General features: G+C 36.2%; 1 protein-coding gene across 1 annotated transcript in view; it reads left to right on the top strand.

Moving 5' to 3' along the window:
- UHRF1BP1L (UHRF1 binding protein 1 like) overlaps window positions 1–25,590 on the top strand; it is a 55,939-nt gene that overhangs the window by 5,871 nt on the left and 24,478 nt on the right. Inside the window, exons 4-11 of the mRNA XM_015818150.1 lie at window positions 2,681–2,772; window positions 5,183–5,372; window positions 9,934–10,074; window positions 17,203–17,373; window positions 18,179–18,359; window positions 21,813–21,896; window positions 23,942–24,124; window positions 24,522–24,637. Coding sequence (XP_015673636.1) covers window positions 2,681–2,772; window positions 5,183–5,372; window positions 9,934–10,074; window positions 17,203–17,373; window positions 18,179–18,359; window positions 21,813–21,896; window positions 23,942–24,124; window positions 24,522–24,637 — 1,158 coding nt within the window. The remainder of the gene's footprint in view (window positions 1–2,680; window positions 2,773–5,182; window positions 5,373–9,933; window positions 10,075–17,202; window positions 17,374–18,178; window positions 18,360–21,812; window positions 21,897–23,941; window positions 24,125–24,521; window positions 24,638–25,590) is intronic.

Raw genomic sequence — 25,590 nt, 5'->3', positions numbered from 1 at the left:
TTATCATTTTCTGGAAGTCACAAAAATAATTGAAATAACATTTGCATTGCAATAGTACTCGACTTATGACCACTCATTCAGCAACTGTTCAAAGTTACAATGGTTCTGAACAAATGGTAGTTATGACTGGTCCTCACAGATCTGACTATTTCAGCATTCCCATCATGTGTTTGCAATTTACGTGGTTGGTAAGCAGCTCATACTTATGATCAGTTGCAATGGCTCATGGTTTCATGATCACCATTTTTGTCCTTCTCGACCGGCCTCCCAAGAAAGGCAGTGAGGAAGCCAGTAGGGAAGGTTGTAAGTCGATGAAGTAAATGTCCTTCATCCACGCACCCTCCCCCAGTCTCTGCTTTCATGCTACACTGGCCAGTTGCTCACAGTTAAGCTGCAGCCTTGAGCCTTGCCATGCCTCTCTTGCATCCTCATACGTGCACTTCTTCATACCCATGTGCACCTCCTCAAACCTCGCTATACCTTGCTTGCATCCTCACACACACTGAGCTTCACCCTGCTTCTCTCGCACCTTCACGCACCACCAGGCACCCGTGTGCACTCCCCCCAGCTCTCCTTGCATCTCCCTCACATCCTCTGCATGCTTGCACATTCCCGTGCACCCTCCATAAGCCTTACCACATCTCTCTCACATCCTCGCGCACCTTCCACAAGCCTTTATACACTGTCCCTGTAGCAAGAGACAGTTACTCAATTACTGTTATAAATTGAGGACTGCTGTAAAGTTTCACTAAGAGGCAAATTGTCAAAATAACTAAATGGCAGCAGTAGAGGTAGTCATTAATTTACAACCACAATTGGGATGGAATTTCTGTCATTAAGTGACATGGTTGTAAAGTGCAACTACATTGCTTAGTGATGGTAATGCAATTCCAGTTGCCATCATTAACTGAATCTCATAGTATTAGATGAGGCAACTTCCTGCTGGAATTCCACAAGATATTGCAAATTGCAAATCTCAAGTGTCTTACAAGTAGGCTGACAGGCAGGTAAGTGGCTGCTGCTGAGTGGAGGAAGGTACAACAGGTTGTATGAGGGTGTAAGACTGACACAGCAAGCTTCAGGAAGGGCGCATAAGGATGCATGTGATGGTGCGAGGAAAGGTTATGGAATGTGCACAAGGGATGTGTGAGTGTCTAGCTTGGCATGAGCATAGAGAAGTCTGTGGAGAGTGTGCAGATTGAGGAGATTTACACAGCAATTTGTAGTCTTCCCTGCTGGTTTACCCATTGACTTTGCATGTGGGAGGCCAGATGAATTTTACATGAAGCTTCTCCTTCAGGATTTAAAATCCCTTAATAATACATGCAGTAGCTAAATTTTCTGTTGCTGGGATGAAAGTAAAACATAATTGGTTAAAGACATTAATAAATGGTTGTTTTAAATACTACTTTTGGTTTGATACATGTTAACTTATAATTGTTAGAGGATATATATAATTTTTATTTTATGTCTATCAATATTTTAGATTTATCATCTGGATAACAAATGTATGAACGTAGTAATAGAGGAGTGAATGTTATTCTATGTGATTTATTTTGCTAGATGTTATTTGTTTCACTCGGTTTTCATTCTTTTAAATTTTGCTGATCATTACTGAATAAATATTATTGATTTAATTTGCTTTGCTTGTGGCAAGCTGTTAGGGAAGGCCGTAAACAATTACATGATCACGGGGCACTGCAGCCAGTCATAAGTGTGAAAGGGTTGCCAAGTGCCAAGATCATCACTGTGGGGGTGCTAGGATGGCTGTAACTCCAAGGACTGGTTATAACTACCATTTGCTTGGAAATTATAAAAGTATATCTTTGCATTTTCAAATTTCTCCTTTTAACTTGGCTTCTCATTCACCTGTGGTATTTGATAATATTTGAGTTTTTCAGTTTTGAGTAAGGAAGTTGAGCCTAAATATCTCGGGAGGGTTTCTTTTTAAACTGTAGTCTGATAAATTGCTAGGTATTGCCTAAGGCAATAGTCTTTCTTAAAAATTAGATTAGCTTAATGTGGTCTTACCATAGTATAGCTGCCAGATTGTTGAAGAGTTTGACTGTACTTAGTAGCCCTAAAGTGTATGTTATGACAGACTCTCATTGGCTATACATACAACACTATTTTGGTTCATGGATGTTACCATTTTATGTATCTTAATATTTTATGTATTTTTGAAGCCCAACTTTGTACCTGGTATTGCTATAAGAAATAAATTATTACAAGTAATAATATAACAAGATCCAGAGAACCATTTTAAGATTGTGTGTTTTAGTGTTTTCATTGTATATGGCATTGGCTGCTTAAATGACATGCATGGAATGCAATTTGAAACATGTTTCAACTGTGGCTATTGAGCATTTCTTTAACAGCTTTAATTTAATTGAAGTTAGTTTGCATACAATTATTCAAAACTAGCAAATTACTATTATAGATGGGCATAATATTGTACAATATATATATGTTCATGATAACCAAATTGAACAATTGCTGTAATTAGATATCTTTCTTTAAAATCTATTAGGTACAGTATTAACAGTTTTCTTAACAACCTGCAGTATTTAGAGAGTTTTATGCTAAAACTTTACCCAGCCATTATGCATGAATAGATTAGGTAAATTGATTTTTAAAAAAATAAAACAATTCAATTATTTTTTTTGCCTGTATTTCCCAGTCATTAGATAAAGTAATAATGGAAATGAGTACATGTGATGAACCTCGTGACCCAAATGGACCATCACCTATAGCAACTGCATCAGGACAAAGGTAAATTATTATTAATCATTTAAGTGATAAAGGTGGAATGTATACAATAATGTGTTTCCCTGAAAATAAGTCCTAACTTGATTTTTGGGGGTGGGCCTAATATAAGCCCTACCCCAAAGGTAAGCCCTAGTTTTGGGCCGAGGCACATGCCTAAAAATCAAGCTAGGGTGGGGGGTTGGAGCTTCTCCCATGGATCGACACTTGCCTCACCGCCCCACTTCTGTGGCCAAAGGAGCAGCTTCCTTCTGCAGCTGAGAATGGAGCTCCAGCCTGCATTTTGCAGCCAGAGGTCTTTCCGGAAAACCTTCTGACTGCGAATTGCAGGCCAGAGCTCCATTCTCAGCTGCAGAAGGAAGCTGCTTCTTCGGCCACAGAAGTGGGCTGGCTGGCTGGGGCTGTTGATGCTGCCCCGCGAGATGAGTGGAAAAGACACCCGCTGAAAATAAGACCTGGTGCCTCTTTTGGAGACAAAAAAAATAAAATAAGACCGGGTCTTATTTTGGGGAAAACATGGTATGTATAAGAAACAAATTGGTTATAATTTAAACATAATACCATTTGGTAATTAAAAATATGTATGGTTAGCTTGTGAAAGAGAAGACTGGGGGAGGGGGGATATGATAGTGGCCTACAAATAACTAAAAGACTGTTCCATGGAAGAGAAGATAGTTTTACTCTCTTGAAAGTTGACTGATTTAAAACTCATAGAATTTGGTACTCAACCCATTTTGATGCAAAAATTTTGTTCCAGTACTCATCATTTGTTTGGTACTTGATGCACAAGCTAGAACTTGTTGCTGTCAGCTGCCTTGTGACTTGCTACCCTTTCCAGCTGAAACAAAGGGTCACATGTTAAGTCATGTGGTTTGGTACTCATTGTTTTTAGTACACAAACCTCCTAAAATCAATTAATGATGAGTACCGAGGTACCACTGTAGAGAGGAATAAAACCAAACCAAGACTGGAATTGAAAAATTCAGGCTGAATATTATGAGGGATTTCTTTACAGTAAGATCTTAACCGACGGAATAATCTGCTCAAAGCAGAAGGAAATTTTAAGTGCTCTGCAGATCTAAGGGGGGAAAGTGGTGCAGAGAGCTTACTAATAACACATGTAGTATCTGTCTGCATTCCTTGAACAAAGCATATATTTTCCTTAGTTCACTCAGCAGCTATTAGATATAGCCATGTGTTCTTGGGAAAAAGCACTGTTGCTTTAAGAATGGCAGACAGGTGGTATGTAAATGGGTATCCTTTTGTTTTTTAATCTAAAGGGATGCATGATCCTAGTATATGTTTTATTGTTGGAGGTTTTCAAATGGGAACTTGATGGCAACCTACCAGAGATAATTTAGGTCATTCTATGCAATGGCTGTGGTTTATTTAGAATTCTGGTATAGGTAGTCCTCAACTTACAACAGTTCATTTAGCGACCATTCAAAGTTACAATGGCACTGAAGAAAGTGACCTGTGATTGTTTTTCACACTTACAACCATTGCAGCATCCCCATAGTAACATGATCAAAATTTGAATTCTTGACAACTTACTCATATTTATGACAGTTGCAGTGTCTTGGGGTGATGGGTTCACCTTTTGCGACCTTCTGTCAATGGGGAAGCCAGATTAATTTAACAACTGCATTGATTCACTTAACAGCTGTGGCAAGAAAGATAATAAAATCGGACAAAATTCACTTCACAACTGTTTTACTTAGCAACAGAAAATTGGTGGTCCTAAGTTGAGGACTACCTGTATTTGAAACCCACACATCTAAAGGTTGTGAAGGTTGGGAAACATTGTTCTATAGGACTGCTAAACTGAGCAAGGGATTGAACTGGATGACCTTTAAGCTCCTTTCCAACTTATGGCTTCTCTATATCCTGGACTACTTTTATTAATATAAAATGTCTGCCACCAACTGTGGCAGTGGTTATATCTTCTCTAATTTGAACTTCTTAAATTGTTCTACAGCATATAATCTTATTACTCCAGGAAATCATAAGTATAAACTGCCTTTATACAGCAAGCAATGAAAACCTTTGCATTGCTCTAGCATAATATTTCCATGAAACACAAGAAAATGCCAAATAATTTGCAATGGAAACTACAGTTTTATTGTGCATGACCAACTTCAGAATTGTGAAGCTAATATCAATAAAAAGCTAATTAGATACAGTTTTTGGGGGGTGTTTACCAACTAGCATATCTGCTTTATCTAAGCAATTCACTATTTATTTATTTGACTCCTTGAATTGGATTCTTTAGCAATCTTTAATCTGTTCTGGATTTAGTGAGATCTGATGTCTTATCTACACCAGTACATATATTGTCTTCATTTTGACCAATTGCTAAATGTTTCATTCATGTACACTAAAGTCTAATTTAAATCCCTGCATTTTATTTTGCCAGTGAATATGGTTTTGCTGAGAAAGTTGTAGAAGGCATATCTGTTTCTGTAAACTCCATTATAATCCGAATTGGAGCAAAAGCTTTCAATGCTTCATTTGAACTTTCTCAGTTGAGAATATATAGTGTAAATGCAAAGTGGGAACACGATGATCTAAGATTTACTCGAATACAAGAATCACAGCGTGGAGAGGTAAATCTTATTTTTCTTCTTCCCAATGTTTACAGTGAGACTTTATTTTTTGCATATCTATTTCACTCATAGAAAAATAATTGTAGCAGAATCCACTTTTTTTATTTAGCATTATATAAATACTAACATTTAAATAATGTCTTTATAGTTTTGTTTAGCTATACAGACATATGTAATCACAGTTGTCTTCTAATTTGCCAGTTAGCCTATAGCTCTGGTAGTTCTGGTGACCTCCCATTCAGCCCTGCTTAGCTTGTGAGCCTAACCAAGACTGATCAGCATTTATATAGTTATTTTAATATTAAAATTATTTTGTAGTGGCTAACCATCTTAAGTCACTTGCTACCATTTACATATGAGTACAGCTCAATCATACGCTTGCTACTAATTCAATTGTTATCTCATGCCTTTTCACATATTTGCACTTTTTGAAAAGCTTCTCATGTTATTACAGTATAATTACCATGCTGTTCAAATTCCTGATTAAAGGGAGGAATATCATTTCTTCATTTATGAACTAATTTGCTTGTGAAATTATGCTTTTGAAAGCCTTTAATGGGCCTTGACAAGTATTTAGGAAACAAAATAAGTTGCAAAAGGAATCTCAATGTCATAGAAATCAGGACTATAGAGCAGTGGTGGCGAACCTATGGCACGGGTCCCAGAGGCGGCACTCAGAGCCCTCTCTGTGGGCACGCGCGCCATCACCCCAGTCCTAGGCCTTCAGCTGGGTTTTATAAAACCTTTTCACTTTAGGCCTCCGCCACCATGTGCAAAAAAAAAAGGTTCAGTCAATTTCAATTTCTCACGGGGAAAAAAAGATCTTGCAAAGTTGGAACTGATTGATTGAACTTTTTAGTCCCACCCAGTCTGCTGTTACCACCGTAGCCACACCCACCCAATGGGCCACACCCACCCGGCACCCGATGATGCATAAGTGGGTTTTGGGTTGCAGTTTGGGCACTCGGTCTCTAAAAGGTTCACCATCGCTGCTATAGAGCATCTAAGTGCCTGTATATGTAATATCCTCCATGGATGGCATTTAGGGAAATCTGTTAGTATTCTGGAGAAAATAGTAAACATAAAGAACAAATCTGTTGCAGCAAATCCAGGAGCCCAAACTTTTGCAGTCAGTGGGCTCATTTAGATTTGGGAGCACATTAGGGGTACTCCCAGAAAGTCATTATGGTGATAGGGCCATTCATCAGAGAAACTAAATGCAGTCCTCCTCAAGAAACTTTGATCACAAGACCAAAATGCCAAAAAAAAAAAAAAGGTTTTCAGGTTCTGAATAGTTTTAAAGGAGAAAATGGGAACAACCAATTTCTGGAACATTTCAATCTCCTATTTCCTATCTTCATCCTTAACATTTCCATATTTTTTTTAAAAAAAAAAGGGATGAAAAAAATTGAGCCATTCCACTTCCAGTAACATTTCTGTGTCATTTCAGCTCTGATTATGTGTGGTGTGTGAAGTTTTGTGTTGTCATGTTGTTCAGGTACATGCCCAGTCTTTTAATTAGGATGAGTTACAAAAATAATTAAATAAACATACACATTCTAGGTTTTCAGAAGTGGGGAGGCTAAGTTGCAGCTCCTATACATTGGTTATCTTGATTTATCAGAATTCACCATTTTATTTTCTAAGATTCTCTGGGATATATGTGGTTCCAGAGGCATTGCTGGAAATGCATGTTATGCTGGAGATTACTGGTTTGCTTTGCAACTTTGATTTCTGCTTTTAATAAAATAATCTTAAAAGGATGAGGCAGATGTCTTGATAGGAATCAAGGACTATGTTAGCAGCACACTATTACTTTTGGTGCCACCATGGGAACATACTATACATTTAAATCCTGACATGTTATTTTATTCAAGAAAATTAGGCTTAAGCACCTGGAATTGCAATTTTCAGATATATGATCTTATAATCATAGAATTATAGATTTTTTAAAAATTGGTAGGCACCTTAGAGGTCATCTGACCCAAGCTACTTCTCAATGCAGAATACACTATAGCATCTTTTAAAAATCATTCAATCTCTGTTTGAAGACTTCTAGTGAAAGAGAATTCACTATTTTGTTTGGCAGTCTGTTTCACTGTATGGTAAAACATCAAACTAGTGTATGATAATGTCTAGTCTGAACTTATTTTCTTGCAGTTTTTACAAACTGATTCTAGTCCTGCTTTCTGGGGCAATAGCAAATAAATCTACTCCCTGTTTTTTGTGACAACGTTTCAAATATTGAAGACTACTGTTCTACTGTCCCTCATTTATATTTTCTACAGATTAAATAGACCCAGATAATTCTCATAGGGCTTGATTTCCAGACCCCTTATCTTCTTGCTATCCCTGTTCTGAATATGCTTGAGTATGGCATTGTACTTTTTTGAATTGTGGTACCCAGAACTGCACACATTATTCCCAGTAAGCTTTGACTAGAACAGAATAAAATGAATTATTACTTCCATGATTTGTGGAGTTATTGGTGTTCTCTGAGCTCTCCCATGACCTAGACTCTGCATTTTGCATAGTTCATTCAGTACTTCCTTTTAAGCTCCAATGAAGCCAATAATGAACACTGTTTGGGTACAGTTGTTCAATACATGATTGTGAATTCATGTATTAGTGGTACCATTTAGCCCATATTTTACCATTTATTAAGGAGAAAATGCTGAAGGATTATATTTAAGGCTTTGCTGAGTTCTCGGTTTACTAAATCTCTGTTATTCCTGTGATCTAGTAAGCTAATAATTCTGTCAAAGAAGATATGGTTAATCCGGCATGATTTGTTTGTGACAAACAGATGCTGCTTCCTCCTAAATGCAGCTTACCTGCCTACAAATAGTCTGTTCAACAAGTTATTCAAGGATGTCTCCTACTATAGATATCAAAATGAGAGATCTATAGTTTCCTAGATCCTCTTCCTTCACATATAGTGATGACATCTGCTTTTTTTCCATTTTCCAGGACCTCATCAGTTCAACAGGAATTCTCAGTTTATGAGAGTGTTTCTATGATCTCTTTTGCTAGTGTGAAGGAATATAGAGCTGATCTTGAGGATAGGGAAGAAATGAGCCAGCTGTTGGTGGGAGGATTTTCAGAAAAAGTATACAGTATGGAAAAAGAGGAAAACTGAGAAAGAAACTCAGCATTTATTTATCCATTCATCCATCCAATTTCTATAGCCCACCCAAGTCAACCAATGATTCCTGGCAGTTGTTCTTATTTTGTTTGGTAAAGATGGCAAAGCGAGAAATGTGGACAGGCTTTAACTATTCTATTATTCTACCTTACTATAATAAAGAGCGTTCCTAGTGTGACCTGATTTATTTGAAGAGCTGTCAGCTAGTCTCTTCAACACGATACAGTGTGATCTACTTGATACTGGAAACTTGAATTCATTTAAATTAGTTACATTGTCATTTACCTTATTTTTACCTTATTTTATAAACAGTAAATTTGCATGTTTGCAGATTATGTTAAATTATTCATCTTAATGAAATTAAAAGTGATTATGAAGAGTTTTGGAACAATTTCTTGTTGGTGCAAAATTTCACATATAGATTGATGAGATCAGAATTGTCTGAAACTAGCCAAGAATAAAATTTGGGTCATAGTGGATAATTTAATGAAAATGCTGACACGGCAACTTTGAAAAAATCAAAAGACGTATTAGGAATTTTTGTGAAAAAGACTGAAAGTAAAACTGCCGATAATATCATGACTTTATACAAAGCTCTGGTACATCTGCATCTGGAATTTTTTGTCTTTTCTCAAAACATTAGTACAACAGGTCAAGATTAGCTAATGAACTTGTTTGGAAGGAGATTTATAAAGATTAAAGAAAATATTTCTTCACTTGATACATAATTGATTGGTGAAGTTCATTACCACAATTTGTGATAATTGCTAAAATGGCTTTAAAAACTGATTGGACAAATCTCTCATTGTTGAACAACATTTGATGTTGGGTGTAGAATGCTTCCAGTTACAAGAGTATTATAATAAGAGAGTAACACTCATGTTCCCTGATTTCAAAGATTACAATCATAGTTCACTTAGGCAAGACCTAAATAGAAAAAATGGTGTAGATGATTACTGTGTCTTGCCTTCTCATATGTATATGTGAATGATTAATTAATGTTCCAAAGATCAATCACATACAGTTTCAAATAAAAATATATTAGTATGTGTGTATTGTACCTTGCCACAATCATGCATAGATTTTTGGCAACCCACAACATAAAAGAAAAATAATAATAACCATTAAACAGTTACAAAATAAATCCAAAAGTCAAAATACACAAACCTAAACATTACATTCTTAAACTTGCTTTTTGTTGTCTTGATTTAGGATGTGATTTTTTTTCTTAGTTATGAATAACAAATTTGAGTTTTTAATCTTAAAGAATGAAAGTGAACAAATCTAAACTGAATTCCAGTTGGCAGTCTCTAATCAAAAAGAGAATCAGCTATGCCTGCTTTATTGTCTCTCACACACACACACTTAGATAAACTCTACTTAATGTTTAATTAATTTATGTATGTTTTATTATAGGTATTGACATTTAAAGAAATCAACTGGCAGATGATCAGAATAGAAGCAGATGCAATCCAAAGCTCTCAGCATGAAATCATGAGTGCTCCAGTTCGTCTGATTACCAACCAGTCTAAAATTAGAATCATACTTAAGAGAAGGGTAATGCTGAAACTGTTGAAATCAGTTTGCTTATTTTATTTAAATAAAAATAATGTTAATTTTATTTATGAGCATTTTAATAGCAATGGATAAAATGTTATATGGTACTATAATGTATTAGTTGGAAGGGACCTAACAAGTCATTTCTGGTCAGTGTAGAAATCCACTGAACATTCTGTGGCAGATTTCCAGTTCTATATTATTATAGCAACTCTTCTCTGAAAACTTCACTAGTTTTAAGGTACATATGTAAAACTGAATAAAGTACTCCAATGACAGTCAGCCAAGTGCAGAGTACAGTGCAACTGTTACTTCCTGGATCTGTATGCTATGCTTCGGTTAATATGGCACATAATTACATTGGCCTTTTTAACTACTTAACTATACTTCCTCATGCTTAACTGGTGATTCCCTTTGACCTTTCTCAAATATGTTGTCACCAACCACTTGTATAAAAAGCTGCACATTCTCTGGATCCTCTTCTTCACATTTATCTACCTTGTTCACAGGGATATTTTGAAAAACTTGGTGAAACCTTTGCTTATTGCTGTAAAGGACATTTTTAACTTTCATTTTAGTCTAGAAGTAGATTGAAAAATCTTATTTTCTCATAATGAATCTCAGGGGGAGAAAAGCAGTGAGAAAACCTGCTTCTTTTTTCATTTCCAAGTATCTGTTTGGTAGTCCCCATCTCTCTATTCAGATACTATGTTGGATCCCTGATCTGCCCTCAATCAAGTTGCTTTTTGAAGCACCCTGAACTTTGATATTTATCTATTTATCCATCCATCCATCCATCCATCAGTCCATCCATCATCTATCTATCTACCTACCTACCTACCTACCTACCTATCTATTTTATATGGGCACTCATCTCATAAAATGGTATAATCCATGATGCTTAAAGTAAATAATATGTTCCAGTTCTAAAATCCTGTTTATAATAGTGTTTGCTTAACCTGACCTGAACACCTTGGAAATAGCCAAGTCTTCAGAGCCTTATAAAAAAGTAATAAGATCGGAGCCACCTGGATCTTTGGGGCAGGTGCTGCTACAAAGAAAGCACAGCTTACTTTTCCTTTGACGAAATGGAAGATACTCGCTCAGTTGACTTGTTCAAAAGCTGGCCTTATTTTTTTAAAAAATGTCTTCAGTACAAGAAGCCAGTTCCTTCCATAAAGAAATTGGGGACAAACCCAGTTCACCATTCAACATCCCTGCTTTGACCATTTGAATCTGTTGGGCAAGGCTATTAATATCATTTGAAGCAGATTATCGCATAGCCTAAATTTTATATTTTACCTATTTTGTATTTATTCAGTACAATTCCTATATGCATGTTTCATTTTGTTAATTGGTTGTAGAGGAGAGATAAATAAGGAATACTATTTTATTTCTGAATGAAACATTTTTGTGTGAAAACTCCAACCAAAATAGACAAACTAATTCTTAAAGAAAACACCTGTGAACCTCCCAGTTGTTGGGATAGAATAAATAATAATTTAGACTTTAAACAGACGGGCATCTACCACATAACACCACGGACTTAACAACTGTCAATAAAAAGACAAAAAAAGACTGGATAGTGAAAGTGGCAGTACCTGGCATACAGATAGAAGAGAAAGAACTGGAGAAGATAACAAAATACAAAGACCTGCAGATAGAAATAAAACAATTGTGACAAAAAACAAAGGCAGTACCAATAATCATAGGCATCTTAGGTGCAATTCCCAGACAACTGGAGCACCACTTGAACACCATCGGCATTGACAAATTCACCATCAGCCAATTGCAAAAGGCAGCTTTACTTAGAACAGCTTACATCCTGCAATGATGTATCATTGTACCTCTATCACCATCAAACATCCATATCTGCCTATCTCAGGTCCTTCGGAAGGACCCAATAGGCAGACAAAAATGCCAAATTGAGTCTGAACATCTGGCTGACTGTGTAACAAACTACCACCAATAATAATAATATTATTAATCATTGGAGAGACCAAACTAGCCTACAAGAAAGATGAAATGAAGAACATTAGAAGGGTTAGAAATGAATACATCAAGAGAGTGAAGATTATATTCCAAACTCAGTAGAGGAAATACCGTCAAGGCAATCAACACCTGGGTAATTCTAATCATTAGGTACACAGCTGAAATAGTGGACTGGACTCAGAACTAAAGGCCTTGGATAGGAAGACTAGAAAAATAGCGGCAATGAAATATTGCCCTTCATCTATGCATTGATGTTGAAAGACTCTGCTTACCAGAGAAAATAGGTGGGTGTGGAATGTTACAAGTAAATAAGATGATTGAAAAAGAAAAAAGGGCATTGGAAGAATATCTGAAGGATAGTGAAGGAGATACATTGAAACTAGTATTCAAGGAAGGCCTACTGAGTAAGTTGCCTAAAAGAAGGACCAAATGAGGCATGGGAAGACAAAGCATTACATTGCCAGTACTTTAAAAATATAACGGAAAGCAGATAATAACTTAGCAAAGGCTAAGAGCAGAAAAGTTGAAGAAAGAGAGAGAAGGCTAATTCTGGCTGTACAAGACCAAGCCTTGAGATCGAAACTAATGTTATGGTAGATCATAACCCAATAAAGATGACTTGGAGAGGAACCAAGAAAAAATTAAGATGGTCCTTGAACAAATCTATATTGAAAGAAAAAGAATTTATACAACTAGCAACAAACGAAATGGATTTTTTTTTCAAAATAAACAAGAAAGAAGAAACATTGCTTCAAAATACGGCTAAAGCATATTTCAGAGGGTTGGCTATAACCTATACCGCTAAAAAGAATAAAGAAATGAAACAACAACAGTTAAAGTTGAAGGAAGAATTCAGAAAGTTAGAATCAGAATTACAAATAGACCCACAAAAGAAAATACTTAAGAAACAAATGGAGATAATAAAATACAAATTAAATCTAACTGAGACGGAAATAATGGCTCAATAGATTAAAAGGGCTAAACAGAACTTTTTTGAAAATGCCAACAAACCGGGGAGATGGTTAGCACATAGACTGAGAAAAGAAAAAGAGAAAAAACTGATAATTAAGCTGCAAGATTCAAAAGGTGAATTACAGTTTCAAAATGATACAGTTAAAAAAAATCATCAAAGACTATTACGAGATACTTTACAATGCAGAGGAAATTCAAAAGAAAAAATACAGTATTTTAAAAAAGCAGACTTACTAAAAATCTCAGAGAATATTCAAAATATATTTAATGGGAAAATATCAATGATGGAGATTATAGAGCAGTGGTGGCAAACCTATGGCACAGGTGCCAAAGGTGGCACTCAGAGCCCTCTCTGTGGGCACGTGTGCCATCGCCCCAGTCCTAGGCCTTCAGCTGGGTTTTATAAAACCTTTTCACTTTAGGCCTCTGCCGCCGTGTGCAAAAAAAAAAAAAGTTCAATCAGTCAATTTCAACTTCTCACGAGGGAAAAAAAAGATCTTGCAAAGTTGGAATTGATTGATTGAACTTTTTAGTCCCACCCAGTCTGCCGTTACCACTGCAGCCACGCCCAGCCAATGGGCCATGCCCAGCCAATGGGCCACACCCACCCGGCACTCGACGATGCATAAGTGGGTTTTGGGTTGCAGTTCGCCATCACTGTTATAGAGGCTATAAAAAGGCAAAAAAAAGATAAGACTCCGGGTCCAGATGGATTTCCTGCAGAGCTTTATAAATCATTACAAGCTATACTAAGTCCTATATTGAAAGTACTGTGTAATGAAATACTTTTGGAAGCTAAAATACCAAATACATGGACTGAAGCCAATATTACCTTAATAACCAAAGAAGACTCTGATCTAACGCAAATAAAAAACTATAGACCAATATCATTATTAAATGTAGATTATAAAATTTTCGTCTCAATAATAGCAGAAAGACTAAAGAAATTTTTGACTGAATTTATACATACAGACCAAAATGGTTTTCTACCTAAAAGACAGATTAAAAAAATGATTCTTGACGTGTTAGAGTACTATGAAATTCATCCAAGGAAACAGATGGCTTTAATATTTCTTGATGCACAGAAAGCGTTTGACAATGTAAACTAGCAATTTATGTTTCAGCAACTAGTAGAAATGGATTTTGGAGAAAACTTTATAAATGTAATTAAAACAATTTATTGTAAACAAACAGACAAAATAATTGTAAATGGAGATTTTACAGAAAACTTTAACATTAAAAAAGGCACAAGACAGAGATGCCCACTATCTCCATTATTATTTATACTAACACTGGAAGTATTTAATAGAAACATCAGACAAGATATAGAAATTAAAGGACTGGAGATAAAAGATGAACAATATAAACTACAAGCATTTGCAAATGACTTGGTTTTTATATTGGAAGATCCGCTTGAAACAAGCACAAAACTTAGGAAAAAATAGAAAAATTTGGAGAAGTGGCAGGGTTGAAAATAAACAGAAAAGACTAAAGTGCTAACAAAAAATCTAACAGAAAAACAAAAAAACCAACTAGCAAAAAAACCAAACAAATCTTCTAATAGTTAAAAATGTTAAATACTTGGGAATTTATCTAACAGCAAGATGTGTAACAATAAAAGAAGATAATTACGTAAGATTGCTAAAACAAATAAAATTGGATCTGGAAAAGTGGAAAAACTTACAACTTTCAATGCTGGGGAGAAAATGAGTATCTTACCAAAAGTACTCTTTCTATTTCAAACGATTACTGTAAGACTAGGAAAAGCCTTTTTTGATGAACTGAATACAACAATACTGAAATACTGGCAAGAAAAAAAAGCTAGAATTAGACTGAAAATGCTACAAGAAGCGAAAGATAGTGGAGGATTTGGACTGCCGGACTGGACGTTATACTACCAAGCATCTATTTTAACTTGGCTTAAAGAATGGATAATGCTTAGAGATAAAACACTATTATACCTAGAGGGGCATGATCTACAAATTGGTTGGCATGCCTTTCTGTGGTATGGGAAGAATAAAATACATAGATACTTTCAAAACCACTTTATAAGAAATGCATTTCTTTCAGAGTGAGAAAAAATAAAAGCAAAAATTTATATCAAGATACCTGGATTGCTTTCAACAATGGAAGCTTTTGCTTACCCAAATTTAATTAATTATGACAAAGTTGTGACCTATAAAGATATCTTGGACAATGAAAGAAAATTGAAAGACGGACAAGATTTACTAGAACAAGGTATTGATTTATCATGGTGGCCATATTTGCAAATCCAAACGAGATATGAAAAAGATGTTAAAACAATGGGATTTTATAAAGAACAGACAGAATTTGACCAGATACTGTTAAAAACAGATGAAAAGTTATCTGTTAAGCTTAAAGATGAAGAACAAGTAAAAGAAACAATGATAATATGGGCAAAGAACTTTGGATATAATATAGAATTAGAAAATTTTAATTAAGTATGTATATATGTTAGTATTTTATTCAATTGTCAGCCGCCCTGAGTCCGTAAGGAGAAGGGCGGGATATAAATGCAATAAATAAATAAATAAATAAATAAATAAATAAAACTGGCAAAAGTTATGAGAAAGAAATGCTAAATTAACGAAAGTGGCATATAAAGAAAACTTATATAAAATGTTTTACAGATGGCATATGACACCAGTGAGATTAGCAAAAATGTTTAAAAATACTTCAAACAAGTGTTGGAAATGCAAACAAAGACCAGGTACTTATTACCACATCTGGTGGACATGCCCTAAAGCAAAAAGATTTTGGTTAAAAATACATTTATGGTTTGAGAAAATGACTAAAAAACAAATAGACATTAAGCCAGAATTATTTTTGTTAGGAATAATAGGAGCAAATTATGAGAAAGACTGTATATATTTAATTCTACATGTACTAACTACAGCAAGAATTGCATTTGCCCAACATTGGAAAAATGAAAGTTTACCAACTGAAGAAGAATTAATTAAGAAAATTTTAGAGTGTGCAGAAATGGATAGATTGACTTTAAAGATAAAAGAGAAAGAAGACTCAGTGTATTTTAGAACATGGGATAATTTTTATCAATGGCTAGAAAAATGAGTTAGAGAGAAAGGAATGTGATATGTAACTTTGAATATATATTAGCAAGAAGAAGACCATCGAGCGATTAATTAACATATTGTTTATGATAATTAACTACTCTTTTTTTAAATATATGAACCCAGACGTTATGCTGTTTGCTAAATATTGAGAATGTTATTTTAAAAAAACCCCAACCCTAACCCAAATCCCAACCCCAATCCCGACCCCACCTTATTCCTAATCCTATAAAAACTAATAAAATATATATAAAAAGAAGAAGAAGAAGACTTGGAGCTAGAAGATCATACATGTCATTGTTTTACCTATTTCCAATTATAAGAAAATGTGGTTTTGAAGCTGCTAAAATGAATTTGAAATGTTCATCATTGGTACATAGTATCATCTTATAACTAAGGTTTATAAAAGGCTGTTACAATTAAACCTAGATAATCAGTATATTAAACGTTGGGCAAGAAATTTTGGTTATAATATAATGTTAGAGCAATGGGAAAATACATGGACTGATAAACTGATATTCACATTGAATTATAATCTTAATGAGAGCTTCTGCAGTGATGCGCTGGTTGTATTTGATACCAGATAAAAACTATCAAAGATATAAGGATGTTTCAAATATTTGTTGGAAATGCAACTGTAAGGAGGGAACTTTTTATCTTATGTTGTGGACATATGACAAGGCAAAGAAATATTGGGTAAAGATCCATGGTTTAATTCAGAAAAATTTAAAAATAGACTTACAATGTTGCAGGCTTTCTAAATACAATAATAGATTGCTTGCAGAGGGGTTTGAAGTTTACCTTTGCTGTTGGTTTACCTATTAACTACCTTTTTTATATATAGTAGCTAGACAGGTCAATTGGTAGCAAATAGTTTTGCAGACGTTTATAAATTATGGGCCTGCTTTGCAACAGGGAGAAACTATTATTGCTGTAATATATTTATCAGTATTTAACTGTGGGGACAATATATGTCTATGTGTTTCTATTTGTATTTTATATTAAGAAAGAAAAGTTTTAATAAAATATATTTAAAAACAATATTTAAAATTCACTTTTTTTCCTTTGACAGTTAAAAGATTGCAATGTGGTGGCATCCAAACTAATTTTAATACTGGATGATTTACTGTGGGTTTTGACTGATTCCCAATTGAAAGCTATGGTACAGTATGCTAAATCCCTTAGTGAAGCAATAGAGAAATCAGCTGAACAGAGAAAAAGCCATGCTTCTGAACCCATGCAAGTAAGGCAATCAAGTATTTTTTATATCTTAATATTGGTACAAATTTGTTCAGAAAACTCTACAGTATGGGTTTCTATGGAATTTTAGTCTTTAACTTTGTGAAACTGGTTCATTTTGTTTGTCAAACCTTAGAGTTTTTTCCCCAAAATTGGTAGCATCAGTTTGAATTATATAAGAAATTACATAACAAGGTTTAAAATATTTTTTGAGTTTGCTGTGTAATATTATTCCTCTAAGACAGAAGAACCAATTGCTATGAATATTTGTTATTAGAATAGATAGTGTAATAACTAGTATATCATACTGGACAAAGATAGAATTAAATTAGTTTTGCATATTTTTGTATTTTCTGCTTTTAATCTCTTCATAACTTAATTGCACTAGGTAGCAAAGACTTGTTGGCCAGACTGCCATCTTGTTATTGTTCTTATTTTTCTTGTTCTTAATTTATTTTGTATTTATTATTCATATTGCACTTTATTGCAATTATATTTTGACCTGGCTAGTGTTGACTGGAGACAGGTGCCCAAATTGAATAAATTTAATTAAATCAAATCAAATTAAATAATTTCTAGAAATATTTTGAATACTACTTTGAAAAAAATCTGTTTCACAAGGTTTTGAATTTAAACTGCTACACCTCAGCAGTGCCACTCTTGTTGTCATTCAATTTAATAGCAATAACTGTGCCAAATAACTTTGAAGATTAAAGTATAATTTATATTCCATTTGAAAATATTATTTAATATGAAAGCATATGTTATGGTGTTTCAGTGAAGTTTATGTTGTATTTAAATTGTTTCAGAGTTCCATGTCAGCATATAATTCTCAGGAGATGAAAACTCAACAGTCTTCAGCAGCTTTTGATCAAAATGATGCAATTGTAAGATTATTCAATGATTTTGATGTTAAGGAAACATCTTACCATCTAGCAATTTCTCATTTGGATCTGCATATCTGTGATGATATTTACACCAAGGAAAAGGGCAAGACTTTTATTTATTATCTTTATGATTGACCAAAATTGTATGACTCTATGTTAAACTACTATATATTTCCAGTTTATTTTGCTTGTACATTTTCAGGTCTATGCACTACTTCTTAAATATCAGTTGGTGCATAGCAGTATCTTATTAATCAAACTTAGATTTCTGCCATCTCCCCAAAGGCAACTCTGAACAGAGCACAACGAATGGATAAAACCACATATGAAACCACAGATATAAAAAATATAAAAATCACTTTAAAAGTAAATATTATAAAAACAAGGAAGCCTAGGCAAAGAGAAGTTAAAAATAGTCATGGAGCTATTTAAGAATGTCTTTGTTCCCTGGGAGTCCCAGGCCTGATAACATAACCTGATGGTCTTCTGGTATATCAAAAGGGTTGGAAGCTAATCTAATTTTTTTTTGGGGGGGGAGAATATCCCATAAGGTGGGTGGCATAGCTGAGAAGGCATGCCTTCTGGGATGAATAGAATAGAATAAGGTAGGGTAGGGTAGGACAGGACAGGACAAGCAGAACACTTTATTTGACCAAGTGTGATTACACATACAAAAGGCACCAATAATAACACCAACAAGTGGAGATAGTAAAGGAGATAATAAGAAGGATAATTATAATACTACAGGCATACTACATGTGTAAGTATACATAGATATTACACAGCACTGTGTGAATTAGGGGATCAGTAGAGTGATGGCCCAAGGGGAAAAATTGTTCCTGTGTTTAGTTGTTTTGGCCTGCAGTGCTCTGTATCTCTGTCCCGAAGGGAGGAGTTGAAACAGATTATGTCCAGAATGTGAGGGACTTCAATTATCTTCTCAGCCCTCCTTCTGACCTGCACAATATACAGGTCTTCTATGGAAGGCAGGCTGGTTGCAATGATTTTTTCTGCAGTCTTAACTATCCATTACAGTCTTACCTGTCCTGTTTGGTTCCTGTACCAAACCAGACAGTTATAGAAGTACATATGAAAGACTCAATAATTCCTCTATAAAATTGCATCAACAGCTCCTGGGGCAGTCTGAGCTTTCTGAATTGTTGCAGGAAGAACATTCTTTATTGTGGATTTCTAATGATAGCTCTAACGTTAAGTGTCCATTTCAAGTTCTGGAAGATTATAGAACCCCAAAATTTGAAGGACTCTGCTGCTGATACTGTGCTATCAAATATGGTAAGAGGTAAAATAGAAGGGTAAAATTCACTCTCATCTCTACAGTTTTAAGCATATTCAGCTCCAGATGAATACGCTTATTCATCTGGACCATAGGGCCAGTTGTTCAACCTCCCATCTATATGCAAACTCATCACCATCTCAAATGAGGTCAACGACAGTTGTATCATCTGCAAACTTCAGAACTTTAACAGAGGGTTCCCTTGAGCTGCAGTCATTGGAATAGAGCAGGGGTATCAAACTCTATTTTATTGAGGGCCGCATCAGCATTGTGGTTGCCCTTGAGGGACTGGGGGGGCATGGGTGGGTGGCCATGGCCGGCTCAATATTGCGTGCGTCGGAGGACTGCCGGGTGGGGCTGTGGGGGGATCCGGGGAGCTGGGACAGAGAGGGTGGGCCCAGGGTGGGCGCCAGGGTCTGGTGCAAGGGAGTAGTCTCGCTGTTCTCTCGGGCTCACAGGGGCTCTGGACAGTGGTGCTCCTGGGGTGCTGGGATGCCAGCACTGCATCCCGGTGCCCGGATGCATTGGGGAAGCTCCAGAACTGGGTTCGGATGGAGCAGGGAGGGGAGTCCCGGCTGCCTCTTGGGGATGGGGGGCTCCCTGCCCTTCCCGTTTCCCAGGACTGTTGGTGTGGTGGTGGGTGGGAGACTTGTCCTGTGTGGGCGGTGGAGCTGGAGGATGAAGTTAGATGGCAGGGGCTGCAGCATGGTGGTGATGGTGACTGGCTGGGCTTTGCTGCCCATGCGCATCTGGGGGGGCCGGATCGCATGCCTCCCCCCACACCTCTGTGTCCGCCTGCCGCTTGGAGAGCTGGCCCAGTGGCCATGGCGCTCGGACCCACCTGCATTGTGCAGGCTGCAGGATCCCAATGGTGCGCCAGCCGACAGGTGGCCGGACAGGCTGGCAGGCTGCTGCCGCTGCCGGGCACTGCTGGCCCCCGCATGCTCACCACCTATGTGCGCGCCCGGGGTGGGGCACCTGGCCTGGCTGGGGTGAGCAGGGGTTGGGGCGTGGGGACCGGTCCCTCACCCTCTCCAGGCTGGCCCCTCGGGTAGGATCTGGGCCCATCATAGGCTTTTTATTTGACATGTCTGGTATAGAGGGAAAAGAGCAACAGAGAGAGCATGCAGCCCTGAGTGGCGCCTGTGCTCATTGTTTGTAGGTTCCTGTCTGATGGTACCTGCAGCATACCTTTGGTAACAGATCTAATGGGGTAGGCTGATGTAACCAGTGAGAAGTATTTCCTCAGATAGCCTATTCCATACCATAAAGAGCTTTAAAGGTCAAAACCAGCATCTGGAATTGGACTCAGAAGCAAACTGGCAACCAGTGCAGCTCGCAGAATAGAAGTCATAACATGTGCTGTTCTAAGAGTACATGTTACTGTCTGCATCGCTGCAATCTCTATCAGCTGAAACTTCTGGATACTCTTCATCTAATTACTCTGCTCTTTTTCTATAATAATTTACAGTATGTAATAACACAAAAGGGATTGAAAATATTAACATTATGAAGTTTAAACCATTAGCCTAATTAAGCAATAAATAATAAGGTGCCATTGTTTCTACTACATGTTTATATACTATCTATATTTCTAAATTTATATTTGTATCTAGTTTATTTTTAGAGCACTATAGTACAAATAACTGCAGTTTTCAGTTTAAATTAATGAAAAAGAAAAGATGTAGATTTATTAAAAAATGTGTCATTTAATAATTCTAGCTAAGTAGTTAATTATTACAAAAATTGAAAGGAATAGATGCCTATTCAAGGGAACTGCTGATCGTGGGGTTGGCAATTCTGAAAATGCTGTTCTTTCTATCTTTCATAAATTAATAATTATAGTTCTAAGAATTACAGTTCTTAGAGGACAGGAGGACAACTTCAGCAAGTATGCATTTTTTCCCCACAATGCTCATCTGTGGATATAGGCTAATGAGGGCTGTAAGAAACTAGTAATAGAAATTGGGGATGTCCCTGTTAGTGATACCCAGGCTATTTTTAATGGATTGTGTGTTATATGTGTTACAGATTCAGATTTGAATTTTCACAAATCTGGAAAAATTAAACGAAAAAAAGGCCACAATAGAAATCAATATAATTTGTTCAGTTGTTGTTTTCCTAAATGAAATTAGAGTGTAGCAGATTTGAGACCCACCGAGAAGAGAGGAATGTTGCTTTAAATGAACCATAATAGTTTCCTTCCAGAGGAAATAAATATGAACTATGATATGTAATATTATTAATTGTATTATTTTACAGATGCAAACAGACGTGTGTCAGGAGGTGCTATGCAGCTGTCCTTTAGTCAGTTAACTATAGACTACTATCCATTTCACAAAGCAGGTAAAAGTTGAGTTTTGTTTACTGGTTGCCAAACTGCTTGATCAGCACTTTATTTTTCCACAGTAAATCTTACATATGATATATTATTGACTAAAGTGAATTGAGGATGCTGCAGATATGAAATTTTGCACAATAGGTTATATTGTATGTTATCACAGTTCAAAAAGATACTTAAATGCTTGGAAATAGTTATTTATAATGTTCTGAGAATTTCAGTTATTCTTAGCAGCTCTTAAAACAGCCGTTCCCAATCTGTTGTCATCTAGATGTCTTCAGTAAATACACTCATCATCCCCAGCCAGAACTCCAAGGTTTCCAAACTGGAAAGGATTTGAAAAGAATAATAAAAATCATTAGGTTTGAAGATAATTCCTATGAAGAAAGGCTTTGATGTTTGGCCTTTCTAGTTGTGGTAATTGTGGTCATTACAGTGGTGTATAGAATTATATATGGAATGGAGAAAATTCTAGAGAGAATTTTTCCTCTCTTAATACTAAAGTTTAAAGTTATCCAATAGGGATATAAGGATAGTAAAAAAAGTATTGTTTTAGACAGCGTACACAAGTAGTATTTGACTTACAACCACAGATGGGACCAGAATCTTGGTCGCCATTGAGCAAAGTGGTCATTAAGTGAGATGTCACATGACTGCTTCACTCAACGACCACAATTCCAGTATTCCCAGTAATGGTAGCTAAGTAACCTCATGTGTCATTAAGTCCCAGATAAGGAGCACACAGGTACCTTAGAGAGATGGGGGAGGCCCTGGGAAGCTGCACACAAGTTGGAGGATGCTGCAACATGACACAAAGCTACCACAACCTGGGAGGTCTCAGTTGGTCACCTGGCCCACCAGCACTCACAAACCTGCCATGGACATGGACGCCCCAGCTGGCCACATGGCCCAGCAGTGTGTGCCAAACTGCCATGGCCAGATTTGGAGAAGGAGGCTTCTGGAGGTTTGCAGCAATGGAGCCTACTTGAAAAATGCCATGAGATAGTCTTGGGAAGAAGGCCACGCCTCACATAGGCTGGATGTGCTTCTCAGAAGCTGGAGAAAAATGGTAAAGTGGAGTCCCTTGTGCATGCTGGTGGGCTGGGTGGCCAGCCGAGTCCTCCCCAGGTCACAGCAGATTTGCACACGCTGGTGGGCCAGGTGGGTCACTGAGATGGGGGGAGATGGGTGGGGGAATTGTAGTACCCCTGTTATCATAAGTGCAAGTGGGTTGCCAAGCACAACTTTTGATCATTATCATTTTTATCATGGGGATATTGCAATGGCTGTAACTTTAGGCATGGGTCATAAGTCAATTTTTTTCAGCACCATTGTACTTTTGAACAGTTTACAGAACAAATAGTCATAAATTGAGGACTACCTGTATATATGAAATATCAATTTCATTTGTGTTGGTATGATGTGATAAGGACTACTAGGTTAGATGGCTTGAAGGAGATTGGATTAAGTGATGGAGGAGTAAGTGACTATTAAGTATGATATGGGTATTGGACTTCCAGGTTATAGGGACACGGTGCCCTTGAATACCAAGTTTTGAAAAATAATAATGGAAATTTATTAGAGAGCTCAGGGCTGCTTCATGAGGCATTTGAATAGAATGAGTTTGAGAACATCCCAGTTGGGTAGAGGAATCAAAAGGAGAATTAGCATGGACTTGGTATGTAAACAAAAGAGGGCAAGGTCTAACTCCATCCTTGAATGCCTTTGAGCCTTATTTAGTCTTTCCCAGGTGAATCTGCCAATCTGGGAAGATTCCTGTGAAATAGGCAAATAACAATAAAGTAGCTAGTTTGAACTCTGTACATGTGGGCCTGGTTGTGCCTGACAAATGCTGGATAACATGGATCTTTGAAATGATATAGTAAAAGCTTTTTAAAAATTCATTACATCTTTACTGCCTTAATATTGATGTTAGGCAATTACAAACTGGAATCTAAACAAGCTTCAAATATATTAAATTATTATAAATTATTAAATTATTAGGTGCTTAAATTTCCTTTTCATTTATATTAAATATATACAATTGTAGATGAGAGCTGCAGCCATTGGATGCATTACAGTGATGCTACAAAAACCAGAAGTGAATGGGCAGAAGAACTGCTGCAAGAGTTCAAAGGAAATATTGAATTGCTTAAGCAGGCTGTGAAGGATCACAGTTTAGATTCTCCAGTTAAATCCCCATTCCAGGAGTCTCCACAGCATATGCAGATAGGTATTTAGGATTTTTCATTTTTACAATCTATTTGTGGACACAGGTCCTATTTGATTTGATTAGAATCACCAAAACATTTGTTTTGAATACATTTGGCTGTCTTTCCTTATATTTTGGTAATCTTTATTCATACTATATTGTAGTCTCCCATGTACGTAAAAAATTAATTTGGGAGATTGATGCTTATAGTTGTGAAGATAAATAATTTATTAGGTTTCCAATCCTGTATGAATTGTGCAATTAATGAGTCGATTTATATTTGTTTCCTTTCATTGCCTTCTCTTATTGAAATTTTAGTTTATTTTAATTATTTTTACATTACCCAGCAACATGAATAGAGGGGATTTTAGAAGGTAGACTATACTGTATGTGTTTTTATGCTTTTTGTTTCTTGTAGGCAAGGATCAAATGTCAAAAGGAATTTCTAAGTCTTTTGTGTCATCACAGCAGCCAAAGGAGAAATTGATGTCTAGCCCAGTGGTAGTTAGACTTGCAGATGTCAATTTTTATCAGGTACATTTAAATAATAACTACTACAACAAATTAATATTACTCTTATTTTATGTCCAAAATTATGAGGTTCTTAATACAAGTGTTGACTTTAATCCAAATGACAGATTTTGCCAAACTAATTGTTGGCGTAAAGGGATATTTTCTTATTCCAAACTATTTCTGTTAGTTTTTAGTCTTATAATTGGCAGAAAAAAATCTTTGATCAGATTGGATTGCTTCAAATGGACATTATATCATCTGCAGTCACTTTTGCCTTTCTAGTTTATTTCTATCAGAATGAAAATCAGGAACTATTTGCTGGTTGATTTTTTTCCAGGTTTTTTTTTCCATTGCAATTTAATTTGACAGTTGGCCTGTTTCTTAAGCTTGATTTAGACTTGTCCACTACTGCTCATAGACATTGATGCATACCTATGCTGGGATGGGGTTGATGGGTAAGTGTAGGTTACAGATGGTTGCAAATGCATACATCTCCCAAATCCTAACTACACATTGCATGGAGATCTGTGTCTGCATGCTGATTGGCTGATCCAACTTTCTATTGGGAGGCAGGTGGAAGGCAAGGCACACACAACAAAATAGAGGATTTAAGTGGAAATGCAACAGCTATGCAACCATCTCCAAATGACAGGTGCATATGTTCCCTGACATGCAGTGTAGCAGAAATTTGTTCCAGAAGTCTGTGCTCAGCATGCCTCTTAGAAAAATTCTGAGGTCAGGAGAGTTTTTTAAAAAATATTATTACAATTGACTGCATCTTGAGCTTAAGTTATAATTATTTATAATCTAAGCCACCTGTAGAGCTTTTATGAATAATCATATCTGCTTATAATAAGCAAGCAGTTATTTACCATAGTTTTTGTTTTATATGATGAAAAGTATCACAGTTTATGCACCTCAAAAAGAAATATATTTTGGATTATCCTGTTTGAAGATGTAACAGGTTAACTTTT

This window comes from Protobothrops mucrosquamatus, unplaced genomic scaffold (assembly GCF_001527695.2).
Source record: "Protobothrops mucrosquamatus isolate PMUCROS unplaced genomic scaffold, P.Mucros_1.0 scaffold687, whole genome shotgun sequence".
Classification (NCBI taxonomy): Eukaryota; Metazoa; Chordata; class Lepidosauria; order Squamata; family Viperidae; genus Protobothrops; species Protobothrops mucrosquamatus.
The sequence above is the reverse complement of the archived record's forward strand: the minus strand, read 5'-3'. Positions and strand labels throughout refer to the sequence as shown.